This window comes from Nerophis ophidion, linkage group LG12 (assembly GCF_033978795.1).
Source record: "Nerophis ophidion isolate RoL-2023_Sa linkage group LG12, RoL_Noph_v1.0, whole genome shotgun sequence".
In the NCBI taxonomy this organism is placed as follows: domain Eukaryota; kingdom Metazoa; phylum Chordata; class Actinopteri; order Syngnathiformes; family Syngnathidae; genus Nerophis; species Nerophis ophidion.
In genome coordinates, this window is record NC_084622.1 from 5,238,703 (window position 1) to 5,252,892 (window position 14,190).

At 42.7% G+C, this 14,190-nt stretch overlaps 1 protein-coding gene across 2 annotated transcripts in view; it reads right to left on the reverse strand.

The window, feature by feature from the left end:
* The window catches only part of LOC133562905 (uncharacterized), a 205,273-nt gene that overhangs the window by 186,783 nt on the left and 4,300 nt on the right, over positions 1 to 14,190 (reverse strand). For both annotated transcript variants that reach the window (XR_009808941.1, XM_061916728.1), the window contains exon 2: positions 3,670 to 3,694. Coding sequence is in view for 1 of the 2 variants with exons in the window: in XM_061916728.1 (XP_061772712.1) it covers positions 3,670 to 3,694 (25 nt within the window). In the remaining variant the exon portion in view is untranslated. The remainder of the gene's footprint in view (positions 1 to 3,669; positions 3,695 to 14,190) is intronic.

Sequence of the window (14,190 nt, forward strand, 5' to 3'; positions counted from 1 at the left end):
TGCGCCGGGCAGTTTATGGGCATTGACAAACCAACCTGTGTGTAGCGAGAGAGAGACCATCTTAGTAGTGATTTAGCGAGACTCTGAAGATTTGGTTAGGGTTGGGGTTGGGGTTGGGGTTGGGGTTGGGGTTAGGGTTAGGGTTGGGGTTAGGGTTTGGGTTTTTTCTTTTAGCTAACAATATCAGCAAATCCAAGTTTAACTAATGAGTATACCTCGTATGCACTCTCACTGAGGCCACAGGGGCAATTATTTGGCAAGCCGTCCCATACACACCGTATACAATAGGGTGGGCATATATTTCGTACGTAAGTCGCTAAATATATGCCCCGACACGCTTGGGCACTTATTTCGCAGCGAGCACTTACTTCGCCTGACACCGGGACGGGAAAGAATCGACAGGCTTTGCCAAGAGAGACCGGGTGAACGCACGCAGGCTGGGAAGGAACTCCCCAGACGACACAGCAGACCCCGCAGGCTACCGGAGTGAACCCCAAGAAACACACAACACGCAGGGGCAGAGGAAACTCTGCCTCCCAAGTAAGTCCCGTGTGTTGTGGATCTGTGGGGACACCCAACTGCCTTTGTCTGTGGGCTTGCGGGCTCGTGCGTAGTACTTTGGCTGTGTGGTTCTGTTGACAGAGGGGCGATTTGGACCCAGGGACCTGTGGCGACCCCCTGGAAGCGACCAGGAGGCGGAGCGGGACGGTTACGGCCATGTAGGTCCCGCGAATGACTGGAGACTGGCGAGGAGAGTGGGCGTACACAATACATTGACGCGGAAGTACAGCAAAGGCAGGGGAAACCCTGTCTTGCGTCTTAGTGTGACGTCAGGATTTAGTTGATGTCATGCCAAATTTGTGCCCAGCGAAATAAGTGCTCAGGTGGTGTGAACGCATGTGCCCACCTGTGCAGTCCAGTGCGCCGGGCAGTTTTTGGGCATTGACAAACCAACCTGTGTGTAGCGAGAGAGAGACCATCCTAGTAGTGATTTAGCGAGACTCTGAAGATTTGGTTAGGGTTAGGGTTAGGGTTGGGGTTGGGGTTGGGGTTGGGGTTGGGGTTGGGGTTGGGGTTGGGGTTAGGGTTAGGGTTGGGGTTGGGGTTTGGGTTTTTTCTTTTAGCTAACAATATCAGCAAATCCAAGTTTAACTAATGAGTATACCTCGTATGCACTCTCACTGAGACCACAGGGGCAATTATTTGGCAAGCCGTCCCATACACACCGTATACAATAGTGTGGGCATATATTTCGCACTTAAGGCGCTAAATATATGCCCCGACACGCTTGGGCACTTATTTCGCAGCGAGCACTTATTTCGCCTGACACCGGGACGGGGAAGAATCGACAGGCTTTGCCAAGAGAGACCGGGTGAACGCACGCTGGCTGGGAAGGAACTCCCCAGACGACACAGCAGACCCCGCAGGCTAGCGGAGTGAACCCCAAGAAACACACAACACGCAGGGGCAGAAGAAACTCTGCCTCCCAAGTAAGTCCCGTGTGTTGTGGATCTGTGGGGACACCCAACTGCCTTTGGCTGTGGGCTTGCGGGCTCGTGCGTAGTACTTTGGCTGTGTGGTTCTCTTGACAGAGGGGCGATTTGGACCCAGGGACCTGCGGCGACCCCCTGGAAGCGACCAGGAGGCGGAGCGGGACGGTTACGGCCACGTAGGTCCCGCGAATGACTGGAGACTGGCGAGGAGAGTGGGCGTACACAATACATTGACGCGGAACTACAGCAAAGGCAGGGAAAACCCTATCTTGCGTCTTAGTGTGACGTCAGGATTTAGTTGATTTTATCCCCGTGGCCTGCCTCCCTTTTTAATTTTGTGTGCAGGAGGACGCCGTGGCAGTGGAGGGAGCCAAGATACGGACCCACACGCCTGTCGTGACTGTACCCTCACCCATCACATTTGCTACCATTTGGTATTTTAATGTCCACAACGTGACTAGTTTTTAATTGTATTTTAATAAATTTTGAACCAGTATAATAATCTTTACTTATTTTGGGACAGCTGCTCTCACTACATTGGGTTTTTAATATTTATATTGGTTTCAAGCAACATTTTTATTAGATTTTAATATTTTACCACTCGGGTCCATCACACATGAGTGTATGCATGCATGTGTGCTTGTGTATGTACAGTATGTGGATATGTATATTTGTATGGGGTATGTGGTTGTGCAAATAAGTACTGTATATGTGTATGTATGTACTGTATTTGTGTATGTATGTTGAGGTTGAAGTTAAGTTTGTTTCGAACATGCTTGCATACAACATGGTACATCACAATTTCCAGTTTCTCCTTTCAATATGTTCGAAAAGGAGTAGGAAGAAGCAGATGTTATTTAATCCTACCCCTTTTCTTTTACATAACCGTTGCTAAAACTTTTGTTTCACTTCCTGTTCTCAATGTAATCACAATATACTCCATAAGTAATCACAATAAAAATAAACAAATAAATAATTGGTGAAGTAAGTTTTAGTCCATACGTTGAGATAAATAAGTTTATTTTGAGAATGAAAGAATGAATGGGTGAATAAATTCAGAATGTTTGTCTTGGTTCTTCTTTCTTGTACTTTGTAAACACTTCCAGTTTGAAGAGTTTCTTGAAGTGGATCATATTGGTACATTGTTTGATAGCCTTGCGTAATCCATTCCATAATTTCATTCCACATACAGATATACTGAAGGTCTTCAGTGTTCTACGTGCGTACAAATGTTTTAAATAAAATGTTCCTCTAAGATTATATTTCTCCTCTTTTGTTGAGAATAATTGTTTTATATTCTTGGGTAGCAGGTTATAGTTTGCTTTGTGAATAATTTTAGCTGTTTGCAATTTCACTATGTCGTGGAATTTCAGTATCTTTGATTCACGGTGGCAGAGGGGTTAGTGCGTCTGCCTCACAATACGAAGTTCTTGCAGTCCTGGGTTCAAATCCAGGCTCGGGATTTTTCTGTGTGGAGTTTGCATGTTCTCCCCGTGAATGCGTGGGTTCCCTCCGGGTACTCCGGCTTCCTCCCACTTCCAAAGACATGCACCCGGGGATAGGTTGATTGGCAACACTAAAATTGGCCCTAGTGTGTGAATGTGAGTGTGAATGTTGTCTGTCTATCTGTGTTGGCCCTGCGATGAGGTGGCGACTTGTCCAGGGTGTACCCTGCCTTCCGCCCGATTGTAGCTGAGATAGGCGCCAGCACCCCCCGCGACCCCGAAAGGGAATAAGCGGTAGAAAATGGATGGATGGATGGATGATTCAATAAATAAAGGGTTTGTATGTTCTCTATATCCAACATTATATATTATTCTAACTGATCTTTTTTGTAACACTGTTAGTGAATGAAGTGGGAACATACGTATGTATGTGGGTAAGTACCACAAAGGTCAAAGAAGTATGTATGTATAAATGAATGAATGAATTTACTGTACATAATAATGTATGAATACCTGTGTGTATGTGAGTATGTGTGTGTATTTGTACGTACAATATATTTGTCTCCCAGTGTGTGCAAGAACCAAAGTACGGCCCCAGCCACTCTGAGAGCCCAACCCAAAACTGTAGGTGCGGTAACATTAATATAATATTAAATATAATATAGGTACAGTACTGTCGTTAAAAAAGGGTGTAGCTGGTGCTTGGGGTAGAAGATGACCAAAGTACTTACACATCCTTGGAGGCTTCGGCTGGCCCTGAAAGTGTAGAAAAAGAGCTTGTTAATCTTTATGATTAAAGTTGATTGGCCTATGTTCTAATTAAACCAATCAGGTGACTTTGATGGATTTTTTTGTAATGAACATCAAATTAGAGGCAAAGAAATGAATACAAAATTTACATGATCCATCCATCCATTTCTACCGCATGTCCCTTATACTTTATCTAAATTTGTCCTAAAATACATTTTATACTTAAGTAAATCATTAACAAACAAGTGGTGTATAAGTTATTACAGATATTCCATAATCATTTTAAACAATGTGCCATTTAATTTGTTGCCGGTAGTTAATGTCACTTATACATTTTTGATTATTTATCCATCCATCCATTTCCTACCGCTTATTCCCTTTGGGGTGGCGGGGGGGGGCGCTGGTGATTTTGATTATTTACGTTTTATAATTTTCATATTTTTTTAGTTTTTCAGGTACTGGTGTTACACTATACACTAAAGCAAATCTACAGTCTCCATTTTCATTTTGCCCTTAGTCTCTTTTTGACTAAAACTAAAAAAAGATGAAAATTATAAAACATAAATAATCCAAAATGTATAAATGACATAAACTACCGGCAACAAATTAAAACATGTCTCCTTACAGTAGCCAACAGCCAACATCGGGGGTCCACAAACTACGGCCCGCGGCCCAAATACGACCCAGGGAAAGTCCCGAGTTAAAAAAAATAAAATAAAAACTGAAAAATATATATATATGTATATACATATATATTTCCTTGTTATTATATTTTTTTAAAAATCCATCTAAATTTTTTTTTTTCCATTGATAACATCACATCATTGCGCCGCAGTGTTGCAATGATATATATATATATATATATATATATATATATATATATATATATATATATATATATATATATATATATATATATATGTCCATCCATTCATTCATTTCCTACTGCATGTCCCTTTTAGGGTCGCGGGGGATACTGGAGCCTATGCTGTGCTACATTAGACACAAATACAACCAACACGGTGCCCGCGGGCACCAGGTAGCCCGTAAGGGCCAGTTGAGTCGCCCGCAGGCCTGCTCTAAAAACCGGGATCTTCAGCTCTCGCTGGATCGGTTCGCAGCCGAGTGTGAAGCGACATGAATGAGAATCAGCACCTCCAAGTCCGAGTCCATGGTTCTCGCCCGGAAAAGGGTGGAATGCCATCTCCGGGTTGGGGAGGAGACCCTGCCCCAAGTGGAGGAGTTCAAGTACCTAGGAGTCTTGTTCACGAGTGGGGGAAGTGTGGATAATGAGATCGACAGGCGGATCGGTGCGGCGTCTTCAGTAATGCGGACGTTGTACCGATCCGTTGTGGTGAAGAAGGAGCTGAGCCGGAAGGCAAAGCTCTCAATTTACCGGTCAATCTACGTTCCCATCCTCACCTATGGTCATTAACTTTGGGTCATGACTGAAAGGATAATATCACGGGTACAAGCGGCCGAAATGAGTTTCCTCCGCCGTGTGGTGGGGCTCTCCCTTAGAGATAGGGTGAGAAGCTCTGCCATCAGGGAGGAACTCAAAGTAAAGCCGCTGCTCCTCCACATCGAGAGGAGCCAGATGAGGTGGTCCGGGCATCTGGTCAGGATGCCACCCGAACGCCTCCCGAGGGAGGTGTTTATGGCACGTCCAACCGGTAGGAGGCCACGGGGAAGACCCAGGACACGTTGGGAAGACTATGTCTCCCGGCTGGCCTGGGAACGCCTCGGGATCCCCCGGGAAGAGCTAGACGAAGTGGTTGGGGAGAGGGAAGTCTGGGTTCCCCTGCTTAGGCTGTTGCCCCCGCGACCCGACCTCGGATAAGCGGAAGATGATGGATGGATGGATGGATGGAAATAGCAGCACTTACCAGTGAGCTGCCTCTATTTTTTAAATTTTATTTAAAAATAAAATTTGGGCACACACACACACAGCTTAGCCTCTGGCCAATTTTTTTAGCCCAATGCGGCCCCCCGAATCAAACACTTCGGGGACCCCTGTATTATATTATCCTCCGTAGTGTCCAGTTTTTTGCCACATTCCCTTTTCTTACGGCACTCAGTCTCCTTTCAGGGGAAATGTCACTGTGTTACACATCCACAGTCTCTGGCACTACCCATCTCTACTGCCCTCACTCTCCTTTTGAATCAAATGGGTCTCTGAATCCTCCTACACTCTGAACTCCAGTATGGCATTCAATTTTAACTCATCTTGGATATTTGGGCTCTTTGGAAGGCTCAACCTGTAGCCGCCATTATGATGTGCAGTGCTGTTTTTAAATGACCGTAAGTCATGAACTATAAAAAGTATTTCAATGGTTGAAATATGCGCATTTGAGTGTCATACGCGTTTATGAACGATTTTCCCCGTCGCCGCTCGGGTTCCACTGACCACCCAGGAAGGACATTGCTTTTGCACAAGATTTGACTCTTTATTTTTAAAGAAAGCTTTTCTGCAGCTCGGATCGCTCTTTCAGCACCTCTCCGCTGCTCGCTCCTCGGTCGCTCTTTCAGCCGGCCGCGTCGTTGTCTCTCGTGCGCTGTTCTCTCTCTCTTTTGCTGCTGCCGCCCTTCATCCGTTCTTGCAGGCTCTCCAACTCCTTCCGCCCCGATCTCTCCTCCTTCTTCCCTTTTATGCAGCATCAGGAGAAATGTTAATAGTTTCCCGGTGTGTGAGCCACGCACCTGAATTAGATTGCGGTGGCGTCGCTCCCGGCACACCCCGCCTCTCCGCTCCGCCGCATTCTCCGCCTCCTTGCCGCCATCTTGGGCAGGGCTGCAGCGTGCCCTGCCCCGCCGTCGGCCCGTCAGCTGCACCTCCCCACAACGTTATTACGGTAATCTACGTCGCAGCAGCTCAGACGAGGAACAAAGCGAAATGGGCAGGGTTTGTTTTTGGAGCAGCCAGCCCGAAACGAATGTGTCAGAAACAACTGCGGAAGCAAATTTTTACAACAAATTTCTGAATAAAAAAGACAATATATCATACTGTAGGTGTTTATTACCCTTTGTTTGTTACGTTTTTAATGTGTTTTGTTGATTGTAAAAGATACACAACTATCGAGGAGCTGGTCTGAGAAGTAAAAGAGGAGCAATGTTCATATGTTAATATTCAGTGTTTTATTGTTCATAGTTCATCCATCCATCTTTTGCTTATTCAAGGTCGGGTCGCGGGGGCAGCACCCTAAGCAGGGAAGCCTAGACTTCTCTCTCCCCAGCCACTTCGTTTAGCTCCTCCCAGGGGACCCCGAGGCGTTCTCAGGCCAGCCGGGCAAGATAGTCTTCCCTACGTGTCCTGGGTCTTCCCCGTGGTCTCCTACCGGTTGGACGTGCCCGAAAAACCTCCCTAGGGAGGCGTTCGGGTGGCATCCTGACCAGATGCCCGAACTACCTCATCTGTTAATATTCTAAATCCCACTGTCTTTATTTCAACATACATTTTGGGTGTCCCATTCAGTAAACAACTGTAAAATTCCATTCCGTTTTTTGGAGGTGGTCTGTCATGACTTTTTTAGAATCCTATCGGACATTGTGACTTTGCTATTAGTGTTCCCGCACAAAAGGGACCCAAACACACATACTGTACAGCGGATTTTTACAGCTAATTGTGGATATACAATTTATACATACATTCACATTATCATTTCATATCATATTATGCCTATACTGGCTCACCTGCACTGGCTTCCTGTGCACTTAAAATGCAACTTTAAAGTTTTAATATTTACATATAAAATATTTGCTGTTGTACCATATGTCCCGGCAAGAAATCTGCATTCTTGCTTATTTGTGATTCCCAGAGCCCAAAAAAAGTATGAAGTCTGTAGAGTGTTTTCTATTCGGGCTCCAATACTCTGGAACAGGGGTGGGCATTACGTCGATCGCGATCGACTGGTCGATCTCGGAGGGTGTGTCAGTCGATCTCAAGCCAGGCATTAAAAAATAGACATAAAAATGAGCAATCATCAATCATACCAAGAATTCACTTTCGTCAGTTGTTTGACATTCTTGGCACCCGAGGATCTTGTGAGATGACGCTGGCTGCTGCGAGCTCATATTTAAGAAAAAAAATCACTAACAGGGCGGACGCAGAGAAACCCATTTTATTTCTAGAGACTCCGTACCTACTGTCAAAACTCTAAAGACCGACTGCACAGTTCCTGTCTTCACCATAAAAGACCTGTTTCATCCTGCCTGTGCTGACAAAATAAGAGTCTCAGAAAGCTAGCGTGCACAAGCTAGCAAGCTACGGAGTTTGATGCCAATGTATTTCTCCCCCGCCCTCAGCGACCGCTTTCTCACTTGCTTGCCCACCCTCACTGACGTCACTCACCTGCTGCCAGACATTAAAGGGCCACACACATATGCTACTCTCATAACAAAGTGTTTAAAAACGAGTATGCAAGTTGGACAAATGAGATGCCAAATCCAACCACTTTCATGTGGTATTGGACAGAAAGGAGGACTTTTTTTTTCCTCCATTTGAAAATGCGGACGTTATCAGCACCACTGTCTAATTCCAATCAATGCAAGTCATCAGAATCAGGTAATACACCAACTTATATTCTTGTCTTCATGAAAGAAATGAATCTATGTGTGTTAAACATGCTTGTATTATCATTAAACACCATTAACTTGTTAACAAAAATGTCTCTTTCATAAATAAATAAATATAAATTATAAATAGGAATGAGGTAGATCTCCTCGACTTGGTCAATTGAAAAGTAGCTCACCTGCAGAAAAAGTGTGAGCGCCCCTGCTCTGGAATGTTCTACAGGTAACAGTTAGAGATGCTACCTCAGTAGAAACATTTATGTCCCATCTTAAAACTCATTTGTATACTCTAGCCCAGGGGTAGGGAACCTATGGCTCTACAGCCAGATTTGGCTCATTTGATGTAGTGAATTATATTTATATAGCGCTTTTCTCTAGTGACTCAAAGCGCTTTACATAGTGAAACCCAATATCTAAGTTACATTTAAACCAGTGTGGGTGACACTGGGAGCAGGTGGGTAAAGTGTCTTGCCCAAGGACACAACGGCAGTAACTAGGATGGCGGAAGCGGGAATCAAACCTGCAACCCTCAAGTTGCTGGCACGGCCACTCTACCAACCGAGCTATACTGCATCTGGCTCTCAGATAAATTTAGTTGCCGTTGCTTAACACGATAAGTAATTAGTAATTCCGCTAGTAATCACAGTGTTAAAAATAACGTTCAAAATATAAAACATTCTCATGCATTTGAATCCATCCATCCATTTCTATCGCACCTGTTCAAGATGTCGAAAGTATTTTATTTCTTATTGGTTAGCTTCAGAATAACAATGTTATTAAAAAGAATAAGAGATGCACGCATAAAAGAAGAGGCGTAGAATTCTTTTGTCAGAGCCTGGGACACACTGTACAAGGGTACAGGTCTACGGGTTTCTCCTCATTGAGCTAAATTGAGTCCTGTCTCTGTTTAATTCCTTGCTTCTTGTCTGTTTAATAGATGTCGTCAGTGTTTGAAACTGACAGTTGTATTCGGTGTTAAAAATATTATACGGCTCTTACGGAAATACATTTTAAAATATTTGGCTTTCATGGCTCTCTCAACCAAAAAGGTTCCCGACCCCTGCTCTACCCTTTAAATAGACCCCGCTTTTTGACCGGTTGATCTGCCGTCTCTTCTCTGCCCTGCGTGGAGAGGTTATGAGGTGACCACAGATTCAGCGCTAGATGTTCAAAGTCGGGACCCGGTGTGGATCATTCGTTCGTGCATCAGTTGGGGACGTCTCTGCGCTGCTGACTTGTCTCCAATCATGATGATCCCAGCTGGCCCCACTATGGACTAGACTCTCACACTATTAATCAGATCCACTCAAAATCCATTGCACCCGACAACCCAGGGTGGGGAGGGTGGTTTGGGGGAAGGGGTCCCCACATCTGCGGTCCCCGCCAAGGTGTCTCATCGTATCCCGTTGGGTTGAGTTTTTTATTGCCCCGATATAGGATCTGAGATGCCGTTGTGGGTTGTGCAGCCTTTAAGATACTTGTGATTAACGGCTACATGAATAAACTTTGACTATGACCTTTGACATTGCCCCCCCAGACACATTTTCTTCTCTCAATGTGGCCCCCGAGACCAAATATTCTAGCGTGGGTGTTTAATGCGTTGTGGTTTTTGCATTTTTTCCGCGAGACTGTTCTGCTGTGAAAAAACGACCATACCGTCCGTGGAATTTTCAACACGCAAAAATAATGAGCCAGCACGGCAAGGTGATTTAGGGATGTTCTGAGGAGGCAGAGACCTTGTGGACCTGGAGGTAAATCTCCCGAAGTTGGTTTCACCTCAGTTACGCAGCAGACAATGGAGTTGTTCTGCGGTGGATTTGATAGGGGGTGTTATCTGTCACCACCTTGCTGTACCATGAGGGCTATAATCCTGGAGCTGTGGGCTCCATTAAATGCAGGACTTTGGGAAAAAAATGGCATCAGCGGGGACAACTGTGACTTTCACTTCTTTGCGTCCAAACGATGCTTGAGAAGTCTGCTGACATGACACAGGGCCCCATTCAGAGCCCGCACAAAAGCTCATTCATGTCCCAGGATCCTATCTGCGTCAACATGAGCAGGGATGCGCAGAGGCGGTGCCTTGAAATTGGGGAGTGACAAAAAATGCTGCGCCTGACTTGACTGTGATTTGAAATAGTTGCTGCGAGTAAACAGCTTGGCCTGGAAAACTGTCACTGTGTTGTGACAAACTTTGGAGGTAGCTTTATGCTTTGTGCCTCTGCATGCGCTTTAAAATGTTGGTGTTTCATTCTTGTCGTCGTGGAGTTTACTGCCAACTAGGGTTGTACGGTACACAATATAGCGCAATACTAATGAATCATACCATACCATACCAAACCAACTTTATTTAAAAAGCCCTTTAACCTTCCTCTTGTGTTAGCTTTCTGTTACCATCTCTTATGTTAACGGGTCGGTTTTGACCCATGTCTTAAATCAGCTGTAAAAGACACTAAAAACAATTATCTATCATCCAATTTGTTTCTCGTCTCTTGGTCACCTTGTTAGGCTTCCTTATCCTTGAAAATATTGGTTTTAATATTTTTGGTTTGGGCCATTGGGTCTTTTTTTTGTCAGTATACCCCTCGATTTAAATTTTTAAAAATGGTAAAACGAACCTCAAGAGAATCATATAAATAAAAAAAAGGTTGTTGTGTTACTTAACTATTACTAAGGGGTATTAGAACACATATCTTAAATAAATGTGTTTTATTTATTTTTTCATTTTAAGAATTTTAACTACAGTAACATCTATGGTGTTACGGGTCAATTTCGACCCATATATATTTACTTCAGGAAAAAGGCTAAAAAGCATTTTTTTCAGCAACAGAAATCCAACATCAAACAAACAACAACCAATCAAGCGAATGAAACCAAGAGAAATAGATTACTAGTTCCAAAACTAATAAAAAAACAAAATCAGAGTAGCAAAAAGTGACACTTTTAGTGTCCGTCTTTTGTTTGTTTTTGTACAGGATAACAAGGTAAAATGAGAATCCACTAAAGCTCACATCATTGGGAGAGGAGCTGGCTGTCAGTGTGTTCAGTTTTGGCTCTTATCATTGCTTTATCATCTTATTTTTATAACTGGGTTGAAACCGACCCTAACAACACCAAGGGCATAATTTCTACCAGAGCATTTTATAATTTTGTGAAAAAATTTAAAATGTTTTATTTTGTTGACAAAGAGGTTCCTGACAAAGTCAAAAAGCTTTGATGCAAAAAAATAAATGTATGTGGTGTTTTTATGCATTTAAAAACTAAAACGGGTCGGTGCCGACCCTAACACAAGACGTATGTTAAAAACAACCACAGTTGAAGAACAAAGGGCTGTACACCACTAAGAAATAGAGGGAAAGGACGAACTAAAAAATAACAGAAGTAAAATACACATTGAAAAAGCAAAATACAAATTACCCTAAGAACAATTTGTTGGATGAAAATGAGTTAAAAAGTAAAAAACGGTTAAAAAAAAGTTCAAAACAGTTTAAAGTCTCATGCTGGGTTAAAAGCCAGTGAATAAAAATGGGTTTTAGAAAGGGTCTTAAAAATAGCCAAAAAAGGGGACCTGCGTCACATGGAGAGGGAGATCGTTCCAGGGTTTGAGACCCGTAACATAGAAGTATTCGGTACTATACCGTCTCTAAAAAAAATACCGGTCCACCACCCCTCCGTTGTCGTCATTGTTGGTTTTACGAGCAGACAAGCGTGATAGGCAGCGCACAATCACTGAGTACTTACAAGCAGACAGTGTTTATACAGAAAAGGGAGAACGGGCACATTTTGGCTTAAAATGTAAAGCTAAAGGTGAAGCTATAACATTCAGTCACGCTCAGATGGGCAGCCAAACGAGACTGCCGACCTCACAAATCACAAAAGGGCGGCGTGGCGTCGTGGGTAGAGCAGCCGTGCCAGAAACCTGAGGGTTGCAGGTTCGCTTCCCACCTATTGACATCCAAATCGCTGCCGTTGTGTCCTTGGGCAGGACACTTTGCCTTTGCCCCCGGTGCTGCTCACACTGGTGAATGAATGATTGGTGGTGGTCGGAGGGGCCGTAGGTGCAAACTGGCAGCCACGCTTCCGTCAGTCTACCCCAGGGCAGCTGTGGCTACAGATTCAGCTTACCACCACCAGGTGTGAATGAATGATGGGTTCCCACTTCTCTGTGAGCGCGTTGACTATCTAACAATAGAAAAGCGCGCTATAAATCTAATCCGTTATTATTATTATTACAAATCGACTCCAACATCTTGTACAGAAAAGTCTGAAGCCGCTATGGCTGCCAACTGTTCATCATTTTTGCCTGTTGTCAAGCCCTGCAGAAGGAATGGCCATTTGTCCACGTCTGGAGCACGACCTCGTCACTGCTGTCACCATCTAAGCCAGGGGTCACCAACCTTTTTGAAAGCAAGAGCTACTTCTTGGGTACTGATTAATGCGAAGGGCTACCAGTTTGATACACACCTAAATCAATTGCCAGAAATAGCCAATTTGCTCAATTTACCTTTAATAAATACATCTATATTTAAAAAAAAATAATTGGTATTTATGTTTGTCATTCCGTCGTACATTTTTTTTCCTTTTACAGAATTTTTTTGGAGGGAATAAATTATGAAAAAAACGCTTAATTGAATGGTTTAAAAGAGGAGAAAAAACGAAAAAAACGAAAATTAAATTTTGAAACATAGTTTATCTTCAGTTTTGACTCTTTAAAATTCTAAATTCAACCGAAAAAAATTAGGTGAAAAACTAGCTAATTCGAATCTTTTTGAAAAAATTTAAAAAAGAATTTATGGAACATCATTAGTAATTTTTCCTGATTAAGATTAATTTTACAATTTTGATGACATGTTTTAAATAGGTTAAAATCAAATCTGCACTTTGTTAGAATATATAACAAGTTGGACCAAGCTATATTTCTAACAAAGACAAATCATTTTCCAGAACAAAAATTTGAAAAGAAATTCAAAAGACTTTGAAATAATTCTAAAGATTTTCTAGATTTGCCGGAATAATTTGTTTTTAATTTTAATCATAATAAGTTTGAAGAAATATTTCACAAATATTCTTCGTCGAAAAAAAAGAAGCTAAAATGAAGAATTACATTCAAATGTATTCATTATTCTTTACAATTAATAAAATAAAAAATACTTGAACATTGATTTAAATAGTCAGGAAAGAAGAGGAAGGAATTTGAAAGGTACAGTATATGTGTTTAAAAATCCTAAAATTATTTTTAAGGTTGTATTTTTTCTCTAAAATGATCTTTCTGAAAGTTATAAGAAGCAAAGTAAAAAAAAAATAAAGAATTTATTTAAACAAGTGAAGACCAAGTCTTTAAAATATTTTCTTGGATTTTCAAATTCTATTTGAGTTTTGTCTCTCTTAGAATTAAAAATGTCGAGCAAAGCGAGACCAGCTTGCTAGTAAATAAATAAAATTTAAAAAATAGAGGCAGCTCACTGGTAAGTGCTGCTATTTGAGCTATTTTTAGAACAGGCCAGCGGGCTACGCAACTGGTCCATACGGGCTACCTGGTGCCCGCGGGCACCATGTTGGTGACCCCTTATCTAAGCAGTGTTGGTTGTATTTGTGATGCAAGGTGTCTTATGTAGCACATCATGTTATACAACTGGCAGCCCGGGTGCCAAATCAGGCAAATCATCTCGGGAATGACACCATACCATCTCCCGAGTTCAGTTCAAAACGTGGGAGACAAACATTTTTTGCAGCAAATTCCTAAAAACACTAGAGTGCTCCTGTTGTGTAGAGGAACTTAGACCACTATAAACAAACTGCCACTTTATCCCTGCCAGCAAACAGAACATAGCAGTCCTAATCTAAGTCATCTTCTTTCTGGCAGTTCTACATTTTTTTTTGTGTAATGTGATTTATTTAGAGTTAGTGAGGTGTTTCTTTAGCATGTTTACTTCACA